Genomic DNA, 24,157 nt, shown 5'->3' on the forward strand with positions numbered 1-24,157 from the left:
CTTAAGACACCAGTCAAGCCTAATAATGAAGTGGATGAAGAAACATTACTGAGGTTGCTCTTTATAAACCGAACGCCGAAATAAGCCTGTACGAAGGTCTGTTTGTTGGTTGATATTGAGCCAAGGCTACTAAGGGCGTGAGGCGTCAGCGTATTTTGTCTGTAAAAGCGTTTGCCGGTTTCTGGATGAAAAACCAAGGTACCGGAAGGTTAAAAATCACACGAACTTTGTCCGATATCGAATGATTTGGCCACGTTGTGAAAAACGCCCGGCATATTGTCTAAGGCTTAAATTTTATAATGAGAATGAGACACACATTTGGACTTAGCAAACCAGCTTATCTACAGTTGTGCATAGCGCGACCTTCTTGATTCTATTGTAAAGGAAAACTTGAAGAGTCATTACTTACCACTCAAGGAAAAGATTAGAAGGAGGAAACTTCTCATTTCAGTGAAATACGTTGTGTACTCTCGACGCTTCCTGTTTGAGTTATTCACGGCTAAACAACGTGTGATCAAAGTGCCCCGGTCATTTGGGGTTCTGTCTGGAAACTGCGTGGATAAAATGACAGTTATGTCAGCTGTTTTGCATCTGACACTGATTAATGGACTGTGTGTTTATAAAATTGTGTTCGTGTAGTCGTTGGAAAGCGTACAGGATTCATCCGATACCGAGCAACTCGTAATCATACCACGTGGCAACTTACATTTTCACGCGGTACGTTTAATTATCTGTTGACGCCACCTGCAAAAGGTTTCTAATTTTTTGGCCACTGAATATAGTAATTATTTTTATGATACAGTTCTGAAGCCATAAGTTATCGATAAAATTAATTAAAAGTGTGTTAATAATCTCAATTTCAAACAAAATAAAGTATTTATTATTCCACATTTTATTACAGTGTTTGAATATATTTTATAAATGTAGGGGCCCCGCATTTAGGGTTTTGTCATGGTCAACTCCACAGCAACATACATTCTTCATCCATTTTGTTCTTTTGAAAGTTCGGTGTGCATTAGCAACACCCACCCTCAGTACAACCCTTACACGACCTGGCATAGACTCCACAAGTTGCGTTGTTGATAGACACAGGAGGTGGCTGCATGCACTGCCATCATGAAGGGGTTAAAAGGTAGGTGTTCGTAGCGAGCAGTTGATTAATGGTGATCATGCTGTCACGTGTGACCTTTGGTTGACTCTTGACACCACAGAACGGACGCACTTAACCACGTTGGCTATCATCGAGCTGCTGGCACGTGCACGTCTTTCCCCCCACAATCATTCCACGTTTTGAAGTCGGAAAGATCTGGGCACCAATCCACTCATACTCGGGTCTCCACGTGTGCGAACTACAATCAGCCATTCCCGACTTTGAGCCTTCACCAGCGTCACACACCAGTCCATTCCAACACAAGGGGATGTTGCTAATGCAAAGCCAACTCGGTGTATATAGCCGTTTCGGACAGAGATACTTATTCTTTCTTCATAAAAATAAATTGGAAGGATTGCTAAATTATTAATTCAGATTTAGTGTCTGGCCCAAAAATAATGCTGCTTTCAAGAAATATTTCCTGGTGACACGTTGACAGTTCTAGTTTGATATAAAGCATTTCTATCTGCAGTGACCTATATTATTTTGTTCTCGGCGTCTCCCTCAATCTTTGTCAGATCACGTTACAAACACTAGGGTTGTGGATTTTGTCAGCCATTAAATGTGAAGAATGCGTGCGGATCCTATTACAATTCATCGGGAGGTAAATCTGGTGATATTTTACATTAATACAAACACGAAATTTTTCTCGCTTTTTCAATAAAAGGTCCTCAGGTGACTGACGGATTCAGAACTCGGGCCTTTTTGGCTTCTCGCTGTTAGGGGTCAGAAGGGGTCACCATTGAATGTTTTGACCCTTTTGTAGGGTTTTAAGAATATTTACGATGTCCTAAGAGTGCATCAAGAACTGATGAGTCACTTCAACTGGATGTTGGATTCTTCGATGACACAATTGCGACAGGAAAGACAATGGAATTTGTCTTTTTCTCCATACTTGAGGCTTTGTCCTTAGAGAACACGGAGGTCTGGCTGACGGTATTCGATGTAGAGTCAGCACTGCTTCAGGTCACCATAGACGCAGGGTATGGGTGCCTTGAATGTTTTCGAATAAAAGTGCGCTACTGCTTTAAACCTTGTGCTCATGAACTTCATTTCTCGGAAGCAGCTGTAGCTGTCCACCACAATTTTCATACAGCGTCGTAAGTTTTCAATCCCACTGCAAGAAAGAGTTAAATTCAGTTTGTATTGGCTCACTTCTAATTAATCATAAATATAATTAATTAATTTAATAGCAAATTCGAAATGTTTTCATAAAGAATATTCTACGAGAGTTGTTCAATAAAGAATGATCATAATTTTTTTGACGTGTTTGAGAATCGCCTCCGATGTCTTTGGAACTTCTGTAAACTAGAAATCTCCTCGTAGCTCCTTTTTTAACTTTGGAAATAAAAAAGAAATCGCAGGTTGCCAGGTCAGGGCTGTAGGGTGGACGTGGTACATACAAAATTTAATGTTTACTTTTGATTCTCAAGATATCCACCAGTTGCCTTACTGTTATAATATGATCTTCTCTCACGATTACAGAGCAGTGTTTATGGTTTCTGTGGTGATGGCAGTGGTTGGACTCCAGGACCGGCGATTTTTTGTGATTGAATCACTCCATCTTTAACCATTCTAAACCACCTGCGAGCTGCGCTATAGGGAAGCGTAGATTGACCATAAACCTCTTTTAACACTTCAAGCGCTTCAGCTGATTTCTTCTTGAAATGGAAACAAAATTTGAGATCAGCGCGTGTCACGTCCATTGCTACGTAGGCGAAACTGAACATGTATAAACTGGACCAACCGCCAAGGTCACACAGGAGTCAACTGCGCAGTCGCTATGTGATGCAGTTTGGTCTTAAATAGCAAGCAGTACGGTTGTTCATGGAAAAATTATGATCATTCTTTTATTGAACAGCCCTCGTTTAATAAAAGAATGATTAAATCCATTTTTAATATGGATTTAATCTTTTAATTAAATAATCCAAAAGTATCGCAGTTCAAAAGATGCCCTGCATCATTACAAATCAGTTGACTTTTATCTCACTGTGCCAATACTTTTGGTAACGTAATATATCCCCCTCCCGTGAGGATAAGCATAACAACCTCTCCTACCATCCGCATAATGTTCCAGAATATCAGGTCCTTAAGAAACAAAGTTAATACACTGGAAGAGATTCTACTCGCAAACTCCCTAGACATCTTGTGCCTCGCTGAAACGTGGTCAGGGACGAACCAGACAGATATAAGCTGCTCCATTCCCGCAGGCTTTCATGTACTGGATGCCTCTCGCGATAACCGCAGAGGGGGTGGAGTTGCTATAATCTTCAATACGGCAAAGTTCTCCATCGTACACTCTGTCTCGAGTATCTCTCAAGACGTGGAAGCCTTAATGTTAACTCTGGAACATCAAGATACCACTATAGACGTCGCATCCCTGTACCTTCCTCCAACGCCAACTGTGATGGCCATCGACGAAGCCACTAACTGGTTAATAAATAATCTGCACCCAGCAGCCACTCATATTGGAGACTTCGATCTTCCACCATCTACCTAACACCTCAAAAGTCGGCTCACAGAATCTCTCCAATCAATCCAAATCTTCCAAGTTAACTACCAGCCAACGAGAGACCAAAACCTGCTGGACGTAGTCTATTTTTCGGCGATGTGTCAACTCGAAGAAACCACAGCCGACATGTTTCAATCAGACCACTAACCAATCATATTTACAGCTCTTCTACCCAAAAAGTATTTCAAAACCCCCAAAACCAAATCTGTGCAAAAGGTCACGGCTCCAAAGCCAGCACTCTGCATTGGAGCTGTATCCACAGTCCCATGGAACATCTTAGATGGATGTGAACTGAGCCTCGCTATCGATCTAATGACCAAATGGATCAATACCATCGCCCTTCACACCGCTACCAAAAGAGTCTAGAGCATGGTGGACTCTCCAGCTCAACCAAAGTTTCCACTACAAACAATCACTACACGCCAAATGGAAAGCTTCCGGCGATGTCCAAGACCGCATTTCATTCTGCAAAGCCAGGGCCGAATTCAACAGAAACAAATCAGCTGTAATTAAGAAGCACCTCGAAAGAACCCCAAAAAGGGAGGAACCATTCTACAGAACAAAGGCTAGTTCTTCCAGCAACGTCGACCCAGTTGACTGACTCCACTGTGTTGCCAGATTTTCTAAGCAACCTCCAGGTAGAGACCTAAAAATAAATTTTCTGTTTATACTCCGGCACGACAACCAAGTCAGTAGAGTTTACAATAAATCGTCAATACAAATATTTATCGTATTTAGTAGTCAGGGGCTTGAACCCCGGTCCACTCAAGGAACGCGTGCTATGCACTCTCGCTCCTGACCACTGGGCTACGTCAGGCCGACCAGCCACTCTTCAACCACCGGTGACGATGGCATCCCCCAGTTCATAATCAAATGCTTAAGCGTCTTCATCATCGATTCACTCCTCAACAGATGCCTCGAAGGTCATTTCTTTCCACCCCAGTGGAACAAGTACTCTGTCCGGCCCTTTCCTAAGCACCAACAATCGACGTTCCCAAGCCAATATAGGCCCATCGTTTGCGCCTCTGTATTGCTAAAAAATCTGGAGAAAGCACTGCTGTCGTCTGTCACCCATCAAATTCTCTGCGACAGTCCTCAGCAAATACACTATGGGATATCTAGAAGGTCAACTATAACTAACCTTGCAAACTTGGCTCATTCCTCCTCCTTATCTCCGGTCTTCGGCACAGCTGCTAACAAACCATAACCGGCAGATTCCTGCCAAAGCAAATGCTGCCCTCACTGCAAGCCAACGACAGGGACCTCCAAGAAGTGGTCAACAATAAAAAATACAGGAAGGGAATCCTCGTCGAACTGAAAATGTAAAACTGTGCTTTGTTGCCTTCCAATAATCTGATGTAACTTATGTTTTTTTCATGTGCATCCCTTTTGTAAACCCCTGGCACCACCATGCCCTAACGGGACTAATTGTATGTATACCATGCTGCAATTAAAGATTCTATTCTATATGTAATGAAGAGGTGTGCCTTTCAAAGTGGCTTTCTGAAATTCATACGAATGAATATTGACAAAATCATCGAATAAGAATTGATATTGGATACCTACCAGCAAAACACAATCCTCTCGCGCTCTGTCTCTATGGGAGAAGCGAGGTTTTTTTTGACCGTGTATTTTATGAAGTCTCGCGTGCACTGGAGGGTCTCGTAGTGTAAGAAATGCACTTCACATTCGGGGTATTCCTTTTCAAACTCGAAACCTGAAAATAGTTTAAAATCAATACACGGTGTTGGATTTTTATTAATTCTCAGTTCTTAATTAATTCTCTGGCAGATAAAAATGCAAAATACAGTAGTGGACAAAAAAATCGCATCATAGGAAACTGAGAATTGCATATATAAATCTTTAAAATAATCGTACAATTTTTTTAAACGCTATTTTGCAAATCTTAAATGTTTAAACATCACGTGAATGATGATGTAATTTTAGTTGCGATTGCATCATCAATTATTTTGTGGAAATTTTTCTTTAATTATATTAAAGGACTTAACCATCGCTTATTACCTCTTCGGTCAGAGAACATACCGAAGTCTGTAGGGAGTTTTAAATAGGCACGGGAAGAAACAGATACCCAGAAAGGGTCTGGTACTGTGGTCTTAATTTGCATAAAGCTAAAGTTGTGTTTTTGAATCTCTGGGGTGAGTAACGCACTAATGATTTTTAGTGAAGGATAGTAAAGGGATTCAGTGCGCTTTTCATCCCGCAGAAATTCTTTATAGTCTCAATAGAAAGTGTTTTGGACGGATTCCCTAGTTGGACATCGTGTACTGGTCCCGGACCTTGGGAACTGAGGGAAAAAGGAATTAAAAGGGAAGGAAAAGGCAGTCCCGGGACAAACTAAACGCTTTGGTCAGGGATGGACCAGCATTGATAGCAGAAAACAAGTGAATATAGTTGGGAAAAGAAGCGATCCGACTTTTATAAGTTCCATCGCAGTTGAAGTTCTTTTCAGATGCAATAATCATCTCAAAAATCGGCATACGACCACGTCAGGACATAAGACGAAATCGTTGCCTGTGTAGTGGAGTAAAGTGCAAGGTAATTATGACATCGCGTAGTATACTGGCATGCACTTGTGAACTTTGAAATGTAATTAAATCCCCACTTACCACTTATCAATCCCAGCAGAACAAAGAAGTAACAAAATCTGGTCTCGGATAGGATGAACATCTCGCTCCTGCCGCGTACTAAATAAGGGATCTTGCGCATCCAATACACCTGTCTGAGGCTTAAGGAGACATTGGAGAATCTATCAAAGCCCCTGGGCAGCGAAATATCCCTTTCGCGAATGTGTGTAAAACACGTCATCGCTGAGAACTTATGCAACATTCTCAATCTCGGTTTTCGACTCAAAAGTCCTTGTTTCTTGGACTGCAGGTGAAGCACGCACGTTACAAGTCGCCACATCCCTTCTTCCGGATGTATATAAGACAAAATGGACATTTGAGTCCCAGGCATGTAATATTAGCCACCTCTCTTGTAGTGCTCGAGAGGAGAGCGTCCAAGAGAAGTAGGCCTACGTGTTTGGAAGGTAGTGTGAAAACAAGATATTCCCTTTCAGAGAACGAACCCTCACGCGTGATATCTTGTGCCGAGTGATATACCACTCGTACTTGGGTCATCTCTATTTTATTTAGCTTAAAGCTAATAAGGATTTTAATTATCAGACGCGTTCTTGGAAGTTGATAAACTCCCTACGTTGAATAAGGTAAAATCCAATTAATAAAAGTGTTCAAGAATTTGGTTTTATTCTCAAGGCAAGTGAATCATCACCATTATCCTTCCTTGTCTTTCAAGTACGAGAGAACAAGGAAAGTTTATTACAAAGAGAACTGCAAATTACACCACCTTCCTCTGTAGAAGTCTTCTTGCCAAGGTCGTGTATTCCGGGATGAAAAACCAAGTAACTCTCGGCGGATGTTAAAATATTTACAGTTAAAAAAAAAGCAGATAAAATCTGCGCGATAGAATTCCCATGGCAACATAGACCAAGCTAATTCAATTCTTGAACCTGTCAGCTTCTTTCTTCTAGACTTTAATTAACTTTCTTAACTTATTCAGAAACTTTACATATGATATTAGGCTGGGCCGTGGTAAATTTAAAGAATATACGGGGCAACCTACATATTTGTGAACATTCATGGATTGTCAGAATCCGGCGCGTGAACATTTGTTTATCAGAATCAACGGGCTCCATATTGCGAGCGTTCTTTTCCCATTTCCGCTACTGTTTGCCACACTATCGAGGAAGGCGATAAACTGGTTCTTATTCTGTTGATCAAGTTTGCTTTGCCTGTAGACAGACGGCATAGAATGAATATTTCATTATCCTTAATGACCTTTAGTGAACCAACCGCCCCGCACGGTTTACTAGACTCAGTTCCGGTTTGACAATAGAAAATGGTAATCTCCAGTAGTAGTTTGTGGCAGATTGATGCCAATGACCGCTAGTGGGCAGTGCCACCGACATTTTTTTAAAAAGAAATTCGAGTAATCTCCTAAGGGTGAGGCTGTGGTAGCTAAATGTTATTCAGGTATCTTTATGGACCTTCTGTCAGCCAGTGTCTTTCGTATGGGCTTCAGAAAGATCATTTTTGGGAGGTACTGTCCTTTCTTCAGGATATAGTGACTCAACAACGTGTCAATGTATTACCAATACATAAAAGCAGTTCTAAGAATGAAGTAGGTAACTATAGACCGGTCAGTTTGACTTCAGTGGTAGGGAAATTGATGGAGGCAATGATAAAAAAATGTAAACGGGTGGCCACGAAAGCCCTATGGATGATATATCGAACAATAATTAATGATATGCTATTTTAGCGACTCTATTTTACTAAAAAAAGAAGAAGAAAGGTGGCTGCAATAGATATCGAATCAGTTTTTCTAATTTTTTGGCCAGTGAGTATAGAACTGTCTTTTTAGGTTGGGTATTTTGAAAAGTACCATCGGTATTTGGCCAGAGATAGAAGGAACACATTTCTCTTAAAAGGAAGAGGAATGTTGTGATGCGGTACTCCCTTTTAATGGAGGATGGTAGGGTGGGTCATTATTCCGTCGTGGCTGTTTTTTTTTTGATTGAGGTCATAATCATCAGGACTGCGTAGAGCGGCAGTTGAAATGCGAAAAATGAACCCTATCGATTCTCGCCATACGGCAGTTACTTTAATGTTTCGGCCGAGATTCCAACTAAGGGGCACGTGCAACACATGGAACCCATTATTTATGGCTGGGAACGAACTTAAAAATGCGGAACGAAGTTGGCAGTATAAACATTGCCCACAAACCAGCCTCTTTATGCTGTAGAAGTTCTAAATTAGACTTATTTCCCTTTTTACGAGTCCAATAACGACTGAATTTCATTTGCGATTCAGCATATCGATAAAAGTGATGGTTTTCAGCAACGGATACAATTTATAGATCTTGCAGCCATTTAAATATTTTCCCATACATCAAACACTTTGAAGAACTGATAAAAATTAACGATTTTTCCTATTCAGATCGCGCTTAATTAGGCTTAGCCACTTAATTACAAAATATTGGAAATACCGGAAACAGCAAATGTTCCACCGGAAGTTGGGATGCGATTTAGTAACTTTCACTAAATCGCATCCCAACAGTGCCATGTCCTCTAAAATTTGGTATTCAAATAAGTAACAACGCTGTCACTGCAATTTATTTATTTATAAAAAGTTTGGATTCTTTAAACCTACTTGTCAGTAATAAATAATTGCTTAAATTCTTAAATATAATAATTATTAGACGCAAACTTATTTATATACCTTTTTTTTTTTTGTTTTTTAAGCTATCACTCCTTAGGTTTCAGTTTTAACGAAACACAGAATTGTGTTTTTGGTCATTTCACACGAATTGTGCGAGTGTTAAAATAATTTACAAAACTGTGAGAGTGGGGTGGGGAGGGAATGATTGAAAAAGCATTCCCTCCCCATCCCATGAGACCTTCGCGAGAATCATGCGCGAGTGTTTTCTGTATTATTTTCCCGCTGGCCCCGCACGTAACTGATCTCAAATGTCAGTTAGCGAAGGAACGTCGCCTGCTGGAAGTCGGGGTTTTTTTTTTAATTGAAATCGCAAGAAGCGAACCGATGTTTGAAACGCGTTCTTTTCGGTTTTTAATTTCGGCTCCGTAAGCTTCCGTGTTGTTGCAAACACACTCGACGAGGTTCCGATACTGTTACCGAAGCAAATATAAAATGTTTGTTCTTCGCACGTGCTACTTCATCTTTATCATTCGCAACAGTCGTCTTGATTTTGGACAATTAAGAGCTTGTTTCTGAAGATAACGGCGTGTACGTTGTTGACCTGTCGACCGTGGTAGATTAGCTCGCATTCGTTCTCGGCTTTATCGAGGCTTGGATGACCCTAAATGCGCGCAGTACGTTGTTAGCGAGAGATAGCGAGACAAAAGCGCGCGCACAATTATCCGATGGTTTGCGAAGGTGACGTCGCGCGCTTAAATGAACTTAAACGAAATATCTTGACCTTTGATGGAAGCGTTTCGAAATTCTCGCGTCAGAGATAGCGGCATGCCGACGATATGATGAAATCGGGTCCTGCCTCCGTCGTGGCTAACGGTGTAGTGGGCGTTCGTCTCATCGTGACGGTGCTGTTCTTCTATCCATTCTTGCGAACTGAGTGTGTCGAGTGCGATGCGAAAGGATCGGACGTTCCGTGGGCGAACTCATAACCGAATAAATAAATAAATAAAAAGCGATGTTTCTCCGCTCGCTTTACACGCGGCACAGAGCTACCCGTCGAAGGTCATCCCTCCGTGCCACAGTCAGTCTTGTGCGGAGTTGCGTCAAGCGGGTTGTTTAAACCACCGGTGCCTCGCGAGTGACACGAGTCCCGGCAAATGTAAACATACGGAACGCCGGGGTCAGCCGAAGTTCTTAGATGTGTGGGCAGTTCCTCGCGTTAATGTCGTCGATGGCGGTGTTTCAGGTGGTTGTGTAATTTCGACGGGGCCGTGTCGGCGTGTTCCGTATCGTCCTTTTTTGTCGGTCGACTGCGGTGAACCCCGCACGATGATCAAGTTAACTCTATCCTCGTTAACAGAGCACTGTCTGTGTGTGTCCGTGTCGACTACGGTGTTGGGATGTGCGTTGCTGGCCATTGGTACGGGATGCGCAGTCATCTCGGACGCTCATAACACGTGCGGTCAAACTGTGGTTCCCGCGTTCTCTTCGGGCGGACTGCTGCTTACGTTTGGTGTCAGTTCGGGGATAGTGTACTCCGTCAAGCGAAAGGGGTGGTCAGAAAGGCAAAGGACGGTGGACCTGGACGAGTTGCGGAAGTATTTGTACTCGGAAGAAGAAGAAGGGCCGAGTTCGAGGGCGGACGCGCATTCGGTCGTTAATGCGGTCGACGTTGAGGCCATTCAAGAAGAAGAGGTAGGTTGAAGCCTTGATATTTGTGTCCTTAACGATTGTATTGTACCGTTTATCTGAAAGATTTACAGATTATAGCGTAACCTCGATTATCCGAAACCCCGATTATCCGAAGTGTCAAGAAATGGGCAGGTGATGACACCCATATGCGCCGCACCTATTTCGCTTGAAATATTTTAATTATCGGGCATATTTAACTCACAGTTAATGAGAAGACTAGACTCGCTTTTGTTCAGCAGTATCAGGTATCTCAATTGTGTGATAACGCTTTTTTTTTTTTTTTTTTGTCCTATGTGCTTTATATAAATGCTCTCAGATAAGAAAACGTGAAGGCTTATTCTGATCAGAATCATCAGTCAATTACCGACTAGTTTATTACGCTCGAAAAGCCACCAGAAAAGTGTTCGCCACGTCACTGGTAACAGTTGTGTGGTACACTTCAGAGACATCGTACAATGATCAGATGAATCCAACGAGATGCGCATTTATATTACAACGGAAGAAAAACCTCTGCAAACGCGTTTCAAGGCCATCGACTCTGCCACTAAAACATCTTATCAGTTGTAACGATGTCAAGGGTACTACAGTATTATCAATAACGTGAAAGGCAATATTCTTCTTGAGGGAGGGTGAGTCATTCTTTCTCCCCTGTCCTTTGTACAACTACGGATGGAAGACGCATTAACTTTGAGCAAATCCAGCAGCTGCCCGAAGTTGACAGCAAAATTGCCACGCCTACAACTAATGCAATAGGCTTGCTTGTAAATGTTCCTGTGCCCCCCCCCCCCCCTCCACCCACATGTACCCCTTTTCTAGTGAAAATGCTGCTGTTCTTGAGACATCTTCTTTTATAAAATACCAAAGTTTTCGTGGAAATTTTACAGAAACCTTTCGAAGTGAGAATGTTGGCATCTCTGGGATGTTTTTATTAAAAACAAGTTGGGATATGTTAAGTTATTGGAGGCTAATGTAGTTTTTTTGTTGCTTCTTAATCTTTTTGGTTATAAAATGCAAATTTGTTTAGACACTTATTTCCATTCTAAGAGATCGCATATATGTTATTATTGTGTGTTATGAATGTGTTTTTCGTGTTTATTAGACATGTTGGCCATATTCCAATATACGGTGCCCCCTTGTAATTGGCTGTCAGAACGGGGGAAAGCAGTGATTTTTTTTGTTTCTTCTCTTTATTTTTCTATCTTGGAATAATCTTCAGGTGTTGTGGTAGTTCATTTAGCTTCTCACCATGAACAAGAAAAGGAGTCTTCTCTGACAACAATATCGGTGTGACGATCTTTTCAGCTAGCAAACACTACTTCCACTTGAATTATTTTCTCACTTTTGCAACCCACGTGTCACTGCGTTAACGTATCCGGACATGCTCGCTGACAACGCGTGTCCGATGTTTAACCCCACCTGTAGTTTCGACAGAATTTCCGAGGAACTTGTAGCAAGTTTCTGAAGGTTTGTCGACATCCGTTTTATTGAGACAAAGGTGCGGTAAAGTTTCTTTTCTATGGTTCTTTGCGGATCCAAGGAATTCTGGGAAATAATAAATTATTTCTGTTTTGCGTTATACACATATAAAACAAGCCACGAATTCAGGGATGTTTGCTAGTTTTGGGCTATTGGAGGATTATTTTCACTCTTCCACCGTTGATGAAGTTTGATTAAAACGTTCGGTGAAGTAATTTTATTCAATGATTTACGTTATGAATATTCTTCAGTATACTCTTCCAATCACAAACGTGTTTCATCGCACTTGCCACTGATCGAAACATTTTTATTAATCTTATTTTTTGAATGCGGTCCGTCCTGTTTTTGATTGATTTCATTGAGACGACTCAAATTATTTCCCTTCTATGTCCTGTATTAATTTTGGGCATGGCCAAAATTCGCGTGGGTGCCAAATCATGTAATAAGGTGGATGCGTCACAACTGGAATGTTTTTTTTTTTTTTTTTTCGGTCAAAAGCTGACGGAATGTGAGTGACGTGTGACACGGCTCATTGTCGTGGTGCCAACCGTTTCGGCATTTTTCTCTGGTTGACTTTCCAAGTTTTCATTTGTTTAAATTTTATGATTTTTCAGTACACTGATCAAAAGAATTAAGATCATTCACCGAACTTTATGATCAAACCTAGTATAATTTTTCACTCTACTATCCTTTTTATTTTATTTATTTTGGGGCTTTCTCTGTACACTTTTCCATCCTGCGAAACATTGTCTAGGGTCATTCCTCCCGTCTGGCACTTTAAGGGCAACGGTCCCTTTCAAAGCTGACCTTCAGCATAAATTTACAGTGGCTGTAAAAGATTTATTTCTTTATTATTACATAAAAACCAGTACAATAAGTGGTTAGACCAACAAACACCTGACAAGTTCGTGCTTCGCATCTTAATACTCTGCTCTAACTTGTAATCTTCTTTGCGTACGATTTTGCAAACCCCTAGTCTTGTGACTATGAATATCACATCCATCCATTTACAATAGACTTGTACTTTATAGCAAGTAAAGAATCTTGTTCGGACAGGGTCAGATCGAGAGTTAGACTCCAGCTGTGTTCCTCTGGTTCAAATTTCTCTTATACCTGTCATTTTAAATTTGACCTTTTCCTCAATACTACCTTTAACTTATCATAGCAAGAAAATTTAATAATAAAAGACAAGTTACTACGTGAAATAACAAATTAGTTCTTGCTATGAAAGGGAAAAATCGATAAAATTATATCCAAACAGTCCCAATAAATAAATAAAATTGGGTACGTTTCGGATTTCTTTGCTAAAGTCCGTCTTCGTGATGGATTTGGGATTGTCAATAATTATAGAAATCGGAACTATTCTGCCCTCTGGCGATAATTTCATAAAAGTAGTACCGAAATATTAAAATGAATATATAAAATCAGAATGTTGTACAGTGAACTGTAAATTTTCTACACGTGAAGCAGTTGACAGTAAGGAAATAAATTTAAATGACAGCAGGTCTCCTCCCCCGCATCCAAACTAGATTTATAGTACAGGTGACGGGGTACTAGGGTACCCGGAGGTGGTGTTCTTATTTCTATCCGCCATCTTGAAACAAGATGGCCGCCACTGAAATTATAGGCGCCATATGTTTATAAGACTTCTGTTTACAGTTCTTGTGAGGAGGTAGTCCAGTGCTTATATCTGCCATTTCGAAGTTTGAAATTTAAATAAATAGTTGTATTGTGTGCTGTTTATCGCTTTCATATTCTATATCAGTCCATAGCAATCTGCAAAAGAGCATAATTATTTCAAAATTTATTTAAATTACACTATTGTTTTATAATTTATTTAAGTTAGAGTATAACTGGCAGATGTTTATCGAGGAGGTTATATCAGTTGAAATTAGAAAATAAAAATCGGATGAACTTCTGTGTTGGATGGCTACTACGAAACGTCATAAATAATTAACTTTAAATTCAAAATATTGGGATTGGACCGTACTGAATATCCTAATTTTTTTTTTTTTAGAAAATAATTATCTTCTTTTATAAGAACAATATGTCATTTTTATACAGAGTCCAAAATTTAAAAACTATTTAAGAGTACAGAACACCTGTTTTTGTTTATCATCATAATAATGATAATACATAAATTGGTTATGGTATATTTTTTTATTTGGTACAGTCAGTTGTACTTCCCTTCGCTCTATTAAACGGTGATTTAATACTACGTTTGCCAGTTCGTATCGGGTCAATACATTCGGTTCTTGAAATGTGTTGGGTGTGGTGTTATCCCTCACCTTAAAGGCAAATTGTTTAGTGAATAAGCTTTTCAGAAACCAAAAGAAAAATTAAGGCCATCGTATCAGTAAACGTTGCCCACTAAGAATGGGTAGGAGGGTTACGAGACATTGAGCTGATGCTGTCATAGCAACGGGCTATTCGACGTAAACAAGTCGACCACAAACTTATTCTTCTTAGATGTCAAAATAACTCACGTGCCAATCGAGGTAGTGTATCGCTGTGAATGAGACTAGCTTACTGAGTAGGTGGGGGTAAAATAACCCTCAGAGGATCGCACTTGCCATCTTGTATGGACTGTTAACGTGATGCCACAGCAGATTCTCACAGAACTAGACCGGAATAATTTTATAAGATCCTCACTTTATTTCGGTACACTTCTTCAGCGTTTTAGAACAGACACTGAAGACTAGATGGGTCATGACTCATTGGTAAGACTTTCTGAGCACTCATTAAAAAAGATTCATTACAGAACCCCCCACTTTGTCAATGCATATAAATTGAACAATTCGCTGTTTAATTTTAGGCACTGTTGAGAAACAAATACTGAAGTCATTTTATAAGTAGGTAGTCAAATCCGGAAGTATATAAATAAATCTACGTAGTGTTAAAACACGACGCACCAAAAACTTGAAAGAACAAAATAAAACATTGTTTTATTAGAAATGCAATTAGAAATGCATTGTTTTATTGGAAATACAATTCTACCCAGTGAGAATTGTCTGTCAGAAATATATATTCACTGCAAGCGAATTGTGGGAAACTCAGTTATATTTCCATCATTTTGTCATTTCGAAACGTTGCATCCTGTTCACGTGCTGATAGTAATATATTCTTTAAGAATTCCTATCTTGGAGGCGTCAAAATGTAGAATCTCCTGTTCCTTTTACTAAGAAATCTCTCGATTTTCACGTTTGTTTGTTTTTTCTTGTCACGTGACAGTATCACTCGTATTTCCGTTTGACGAATAGGTGACATTAACGTGTGTACGAGAGTGCAATATGAAATTCCAAAGGCTGTAGTTGTGAGAAGCATCTCGTCGTACAATACTCGTTTCGTCATTCAAGATTTCTATTAAAAATAAAGGGAAACACCTCCGCAACAGCAAAAATTGGAAACTGTCCAGGAGGAAGTCCTCAGTTGTCCTTGTATTTTGTGAGCGCACAAAAACACCTTTCTGTTTATGTAAAGGTACGAGTATAAGTTTGAGAAAACAGTATTAATACGAATTTTTGAAATTTATATAATAGAAAAGTTGAATCTGGTGTGATTGTTGTACGAGAGCACCTCCTTGTCATTGTGCTTTCTCCTTTGAAATCTAGAAGAAAATTATCCAGGAAAGCTATTTAATGGTTTCCTAAAGAAAACGGTAATTTTGATTCGTGATTTCTTAAGTTTCTTGCATTAACGCACTTTTTTGTACATTTAAATGAAAAATGGGGGAGGGGTAGCTATTCAGGAAAGATCTGATTACTGCGCACATAAAGGAAGACATAAGTATTTCCGAGACTGATTTTATGGACGTTATTCATTAAGACGATGGTGTGCGGTTTATCGGGCTCTTCCTAATCTATTTTTGAAATTTCTGTTGCCTCCTCGCAGGAAATTACTTTTCACAGAAGGAGTAATTTCTTCAAAATGTGCGATGAAAATTTATCTTTTTGCCATTCACCATGACACGTTAACTTCTCAACATTTGCGTTCGAATGAGAAAAGATTTGACTATGAATTATGCATGCGGATAATTTTTAAATCCACATGCATATAAAAAAGGAAATGAAAAAGAGTTCGATTTCATTACCACATGCAATTTTTGCCTCTCAGAAATATTACGGTTAGTTTTCCTTTACTGGAGAAGGATGGGGGGGGGGGGTTAAGAGATTCGTCAGATCATTTTCGATAATCAAAATTAAGATTACCGCCTTATTTACTTTTTTTTAATATTATTATTTGATCAGAGTTATTTAAAAACGGTTTTTCATGAAATTTTAATGTCGGTTGAACCTTATAACAGCATTATATCAACCATTCGAAGTTCCCTTACGAATAAGGGCATTTATAATGTAATATGTGATATTTGCAGCATGTTTGTGGATAAATCTGAAGCAGGACATTATATGTCTTTTTATTGCAAAGAGTATGAGGAGATTAAGCGAAATTGAATATTGTGGTAGTGAATATGAAGGATGTTAAACCTTGGACAAATAGGGAGTCGCTATTGTAGGAGACTCTGTTGTCAGTATCATTGTTGACAGTGATACTTGGAATAGAACCAGGGTCTTCTGTCAGACAGAGGAAAAAGTTAAACATTTATCATATTTAAAGGTTGTAGTAGAGTTTTAGGAGAATCAGCGACTAAGGCCGTATTGCTCCTTATAAATTGTCGTGTGTTCTGTGGTCAATCCGAGTTCCAGGGAGAAAAAAAAAGCATGCTACTCTTGCCTGAGACTGACTAACTCAGCCACGTTGTGAAAAAGGCCCATGAAAATTCCTCACATCATTGACGGGGCTTAAACTGAGGTCTTTTCCACCTGGTTTGTGGAGGATGACGATTATCAACTGTGCTACCCACGAGGATCGTTTAGGGGGTCGATACACAGACTAATAGTTTAACAGCACTGCAAGCAAAGGGAATTACAAGTTTCACTTGGAGTCCAATGGGACAAGCAAATGTGATATGGAGTTTGTTAAGGATGCTAAGAGTAAAGAACGGGAACACATATTCTTGCTTGTTAGAAGAATAATAAATAAATTTTAAGAATTTGAATATCGGTTAAGTCATAATGCGGACAGCATAGAGATATATGAAACACTGTACCACTCAAACATAAGGAATGCAGAAATTGAATTCGGAGAGTATGATGCGTACAGAAAAGACAGACAGGAGAGGAAGGGGGAAAGTTCTTCTCTTTTTAAGAAGAACGTAGAAAGAAGGCAGAGTAATATTAAATCAGTTTTGTGTGACATAAGCACTGGGGAAGGGAAAATGAGAAGTGTGTTATAGGCCTAATGACTCTGATGAGCACAATCTGATCAACAGTATAGTCTGTGTTCGTTAATGGAATACCAGAGTTAAACTAGTGATAACTGGGAGCTAAGCAATTTTGTGATAACTGAAGGAAAGTGTGAGAGATATCTTTGAAACTAAAAGTAAATAAGGTACCTAGAGCTGATGGAATCTATCCAATTATATTGAAAGAATACGCTAAGGAGGTAAGCAACTCCTTAACCATAATTATGAGAGCATCTTTGGATTCAGGAGAGGTCTCTGTGGGCTTCTTGATGATAATTGATGCGCAAATGTATCCCCATTTCACAAAGGGGAATTAAAGGGATACGTAAATAATTACAGACCTGTTAGCTTAGTTTCTATTCCACGTAAAATAGTGGAGTTTCTGGTTAAAGAAGCAGTGCAGAATCGTTTAGACTGGAATATAATTCTACTCCAGTCAAAACATAATTTGTTAAGGGGCGATCTTGTCTGACCAATCTGATTGGATACTATGATGCAGTAACTAAGCAACTGAATGCAAAGATAATTTTGATATCATACACTTGGATTTCAGAAAAAGCTCGTCTTTGACAAATGTTATTAGTGGAGTCCCCCAGGGTTCAGTGCTGGGCCCATTGTTTTATTAAAATTTATCACTGATATTGAGGAAGGCATATCAGACTTAATGTCTGAGTTTGCTGATGATATAAAAGTCCGAAGTGGTTACTTACAAGAATCAGGGTACGATGCTGCAAGAAGAACTAGGTAGGCGGGCTGAGAAGTGGCAACTCAAATTTAACATTGTTAATTGTATTTTTGAGTAGCAGTAATCCCATCTAAATATAACAGTTAGGTGATCCGACACTCAAAGTGGTGGGCATGCGTGGATAGTACAACGAGTATAATCTCCGCTCTCTCACACCAAATAGAAAGGCCTGGGTACGAATCCAGTCAGTGATGCGAGGAACATTATTTGGGCTTTTTTTCATAACGTGGCTGAGTTAGTCGGTCTCATGCGAGGGTGGCTTGGTGTTGCCTAAGGGGAAATTTTGGTAAACCGATCAAAAACATACTCAGTTACAGGCACGATATTCTGATCCTGCACAACTTGAGTATTTGGTTCTTAACACTTACCTGAATAAAAGTAATAAAGGAGGTGGAGAACAAAAGAAATGGGATGATCGTACAGTTCGACATGAAGTTCTCTGAGCAGTGCAGGTGGGCTGCTAGGACACCTCCCTCAGTTCTGTCAATAGCATACATGATTTTGTAAGAAGGAACATGGAAGTGATTATCCCGTTGTATAAGGTTGTGGTTAACCTGCATGTACACTGAAAGAAAGGAATTCATGGGATACCCGGTTCCTGGACAACGCGACGCTGTCACCCCTCTCTAGTGGACGAACCCGCCTCTTGACAGGTATATAGGTACACTGCATTCATGTGGACGGTAATTCGATGTCAGTATGGATAAACGTTGTGAGTTAACTGACTTTGATCAGTGCCCGACGCATGGGTCACTCTGTCGCGGAAGTGGTACAGACATTGCACTGTCCCCGTTCAACAGTATCAAGAGTGTATCGGGAATACGCCATTTCCGGAATAACATCTCATCCTGGACAACGCTGTGGAGAGAAAAAAGGTGGTGGATGAACGTGGCTGTCGACGTCTGACTCGCATTGTTTCAGCCAACCGGAGAGCGACAATGGAACAAATCACCGACGACTTCAATAAGGGAGGTGTTAGAAATGTCTCCACCAAGACCATCAGGTGATCATTAGCCGCAATAGGTAATGGGAGCTGCCGACCTATCAGAGTCCCATTTGCTAACACAGGACTCTACGTACGCCTGAACTGGGCGAAAGATCATTGGCCTTGGATGATTGGAGACGGGTCTCCTGGTCCGATGAGTCCCGTTCAAAGTTATTTCGAGCGGACGGGACAATGCGTATATGGCGGAAACATCCATCACGAAGCTATGGACGCGTCATGTGAACAAGGAACTGTTGAGGTAGGCGGACGGTAGGTAATGGTCTAGAGCTTGCTCAACTAGCACACGTTGGGACCTCTGGTACGTCTAGACACATCTCTGAACGGTCCAGGTTACGTGTCCATCCTTGCAGACCATTTGCATCCCTTCATGGTCATCGTGCACCCACGAGCAATGGACTCTTCCAGCAGGAAAATATGGCTCCCCACACAGCTGTTGTGACTAGAACATGGTTTGAAGAGCATTCCACAGATTTTACCATCATGGAATGTCCTCCCGTTCACCGGACATGAACTGCGTGGAGCATCTTTGGGATGCTGTGGAAAAGTCTGTTCGAGCTTCGGGTCCATCCAGGAATACGATGGAATTATGGACAGCAGTGCACCAGACATGGATGGAAGTACCTGTGGAACGCTTTCGTAAACTGGTGGACTCAATGCCTCGTCGTGTGGACTGCCCTTATGCGGGCGCAGGCTGGGCCTACCCGTTACTAGGTAGGTATCCCATGATTTCTGTCCACTCAGTATTTTAGGAAGGATGTGGATCTATAGGAACGAATGTGGAGATGAGAAACAAGATTAGTTAGAGAGACAAAAAGGCGCCTTTAACAAGAAAGACTTCCGCGGAATGATTGCTTTTTATTCGCTACTCTTCTTGTAGAATGAGTTGAAAGTACACTGTACACCGACAGTGATGTCGGCATTGGGACACAGAGTAACTAGTTTGTTTTGAATTAAAAACACTATCTGTATCCTTGAAAGTGGGCTGTTAAATGTTTCCTGCAATCTTTAAGTACTTGAGGCGAATTTTTTCTTAACGCTCAGTGGTTGCACTTAAGATTCTTGTAGATAACGTCTTTTTGTAAGCAGTATGACATAAAAAAGAAGAGAAACAGAGAACACGAGGTTTTTTTTAGCTCCTCCTGAAATGAACTTTATAGCTGTCATCGAGAGAAGGCCGAAAATACTTTACTGATGGATTCTTTGGTTATTTTTCAATGCACTCGTTTGCTCTTCCTCCTCCTCCCAACCATCACTCTTTCTTGTCGACATCCGGAAGATTTAATATCAACGGATTTATATCGTCTTCTTCACCAGTGTTGGTTTTATGTATTGAATCATTCAAAGGTGAAATGTGTAATAATTTATATACTGTATAATTGGTCGTTATAACTCAGTTTTCATTCGTGTCCAAAATTCCTTAATTGCTGTTTTTGGTTTTTCTGTTTTTGTTGCGAGGTGGGGTTGAGACCAACCTGTAATCCAGGTTTCCAGAAGGCAATTACATTTGTCACGTTTAATGCATCGATCACTGTCATAGATTGTCCACAACTCGTTTGAATAAATGTTATGCATCCTCCAGGGATGCTGGAATGAGGAAAATCCCACAAGGACACTTTTCAATTGGTAAAATGAGAGTTTTCCGGTAAAATGAGAGTAGAGAAGCAAAGCTTCCATGGTGACAACAACAAACATTCATTGACCCAAGCTAGCGTACAGTTAGAATTTAAAAAATAATTTATCCGAAATAATAAAAGCTGTCAATAAATTTGACATTATTAAGATTTAATTTAATAAATTAGAGTTCTCTTTTTAAGAAATTAAACTTAATTTTATTCTTCAATTTTCTTTTAATAAAAAAATCTTAGTTATGACGAAACGGTACCTCTTTTTTTTAATTTTACATTTGTGTATACATTAATGTCCGCGATATGATCAGAAAGCAAACAATGTTCATTTATTTTATGTCTAGTTTTTTGTTTTATTTATTTCATTAATTGATATCGTTGAAACCGAAACAAAAAACAAAACGACTACCCTCAGTCCAAATATTTTAAACTTGTGGCTCTTGACTCGTAAAATATTTGTGGTACCATAAAGGAAATGCTCGTGATATTGTAGATAGGGACTAATCGGTGTGTTGATAAGGTACAACATCCGCTTCAAGTGTCGGGTCGTCGTTTGTCGAGCCTCGTAAATCTTCGGCAGTAAACTATGCGGATAAAGCGAAGTGGTCAATTATGACATCCTCTCCAGTGCGCAGCACCGTGGGGAGGAAAACGGCAGACTCGTCTGGCATTTAACGGATTAATTCAGTTAGGCCTAACGTGGAAGTACATTTTATTCGGTTGCTTTGTGGGCAGATAATATCGTTCTGACATTTCAGTTCGAGCAGGATACAGCCGAAGACAGATTATTTAATGTGTGGTCGGTGTTTAAAGCCTCTTAAAGTATTTGACGATGTCATTTTTTGTGTATTCGCTCGCTTTAGAATTCCTAGTAGAAAGTGGTTAACCTACTGACCTCTTCGTGCTTATTTCGGCTGCCTTGCACCTACAGGTAGGTGTTATATAGTAACACCTTAACCTGGATTTCCCCCTACCTTCACAAAAACGCCGTTCATTAACCAGATATCGATCTGTTTATTATACAGAGTTAAGGGACGCGTCATGCGCAGTTATCTCTGCATATTTGTAGACGGGGTTGTCGTACTCGCGAGACTGGTACTTCAGGGTATGGTTGTGGATTTCGCCGGTATTGTGCGCTGGGAAGTAAGTGTTGAATTTATTTAAAAGGTTACTGCTCATCACTAATAACTTGTGTCGATATTCGGGATTGGGCATAACGTGCGCATGTGCGTTCTGTAATATTCTAGTCACAAATACTTCAAAAAGGGCGTTAGTTTAAACATAAGGAGTTTTTTGTTTGTTTAAAAGAAGGAATCGAGATTTTATTGTTTATTTTCGTACGTTGTTACACCCTGTTTGATTAATGTTTCGTTTGGAAACTTGCTTAGCTTGACACAAGGTTAAGTAAATTTTAATTTCTGTTTTATGTGTCGGTGTACACTCACTGATCAAAAAATTAGAAACCTTTTATCTAGTAGGTCACCTTTTGCTCGAATTAGAGCCCGTACGCATTGTGGAATGAATTCCACTGGGTGCCTCAAGGAGTTTAGCTCCAGATTTGACCATTCTTTCTTCGGGATATTTGCCAGCTGTTGTATTGTGGTCTGTAGAGAACTGTCAAGTCGAACTGCCCTTTTCATCATATCCCAGACATTCTCAATTGGATTGAGACTTGGAGAAATAAGCGACCAGGATAGATGTTGGAAATCTTGGGGATGTTTCTCGAACTATTGAGATACAATTTGTGCATTGTGGGCAGCTATGTTGTCTTCAAAGAATCCATCGCAATTTTGGGTAAAAAATGAATCTTTGCAGGGTAAAGTTGGTCCCATACGACAGAAGGATATTCACCGAAGGTAACAAGACCTTCTAAAGGTATGAGCAGGCCTACTAGATACCATCATACCACATCCAGCCGCTTGAGTGCTGGACACAAGAGAGCCTGGAGGCTTTGTGAGGTTGATGCCACATTTGGACCTCATCACTGACAAAGTACTGCAAATCGAGACTCGTCAGACCACGTGTCCTTGGATGATCATCGTATACGTCACAGAAGTATACGATACATCGTATACTTCTGTTTATTTGCTGATTTGCACAGGGAATTCTTTTGTATTCGGTGTTATAATTAAAGCATTGTTCAAGCATGAATAATTCATATTAAACTGAATATTTCTGTTTTTTACTTTTAATTTTGAAAGCTTTGATAATTCTGTTTTGTATTTGCAGAAAAACAGCGCCGTTACGTATTGGATTGAACAACAGGCGGAAACTGTAGGTAATCATGAATATACTGGCGAGGAGGAGGAGGAAGAAAACTTGTCCAATTGCGATTATACAAAGGGAGAAGATTGGGAACCTGAAAAAGAAAGTTCGGTGTAGACAAGAAGTGAATAAAAATTAGATCAGCAATGTCCAAGACAGACAGTTAAGGAAACTCAAATTCTTGTGTTGTTTCTAGTCATTGGTAGGTGTTGGAACAGCTACCTTTTAAAGACACTTAATGTGCATTTTGGACTTCTTTGCCTTACCGAAAAGTGGGATGATTTTAGAGCTCTTGAGACCAGATAAAACGTTTCTTCATGCAGGACTTCAGTTGCAGACCCATCCGGAAACAGAATTTGCTTTGTAAATCGCTAAATACGAAATAAAAATATTTATTTCTGTGTAAGTAAGTGTGAGAATTGATTTTTTTCTTCGAACTGTATTTGTTTCTGCAGGAAAAATGAAAGTAGGCTGATGGTTCTTGGTCTTTAGGCAACCAAGTCTGTTGACTGTTATTGAATTTGTGATTTCTCATCGATAAACTGTTAAAAGCAGCAGAAAAATCCCCTCTAGGAAACAAATACACATTATGAAAGCAATGAAAGTAGTTCTGCACTGCTCAGCAGAACTACTTTCATTAGCGCTGAACTCACGCACCGCTAAACTGCTGTCACGAGTTGCCTCACTGCCGCATTACAAATAAACAGCACCTAAAGTAGAATTATGACGTTATTTAATGTCCTTGAGGAGGGGTGATCCCTCTACTCCTCTCTCTTATGTTTTAAACAAATTCTTCAGGAAAATTAAGTATTTTAAAACCACTAAATCGACTTGCAAAAGTACCCTACGCCATCTAGCGGTAATTTGTACTTTGCCTCGTGTTCCCAATTTTAAAATTGTATTTTTGGCCACTAGGAAGATTGGATAGATCTGTTTTCCTTTGTTTTGCTTTAGCTGAGATCCTCATTGCATTTTCATGTTATGCACCGACGCCTACTGAATAATGTATCCAACCACGTATCCACAGAAGCTGTTGTGAGTTTTGTTCACTTACCAGACCTGCATAACAAGAGGGATGTTCCAGACTCACGCTTTAAAACCTTCTTCGGAAATAGGCAGTCGTAAACCGTTTTAGTAAAGCAACCTCTGG

At 40.0% G+C, this 24,157-nt stretch overlaps 1 protein-coding gene across 1 annotated transcript; it reads left to right on the forward strand.

Annotated features, from left to right (window-relative positions):
• Positions 1-9,888: 9,888 nt before the first annotated feature.
• Positions 9,889-23,413, forward strand: LOC150075044 (uncharacterized). Its single transcript, XM_090388726.1, has 2 exons — positions 9,889-10,591; positions 22,972-23,413. Exons 1-2 carry the CDS (start codon positions 10,226-10,228, stop codon positions 23,122-23,124), a joined length of 519 nt encoding a protein of 172 aa, XP_090244852.1. The 5' UTR covers positions 9,889-10,225; the 3' UTR covers positions 23,125-23,413.
• Positions 23,414-24,157: the final 744 nt, after the last annotated feature.

Source organism: Mastigoproctus giganteus, chromosome 14 (assembly GCF_048544385.1).
Source record: "Mastigoproctus giganteus isolate SK-2022 chromosome 14, ASM4854438v1, whole genome shotgun sequence".
Classification (NCBI taxonomy): domain Eukaryota; kingdom Metazoa; phylum Arthropoda; class Arachnida; order Uropygi; family Thelyphonidae; genus Mastigoproctus; species Mastigoproctus giganteus.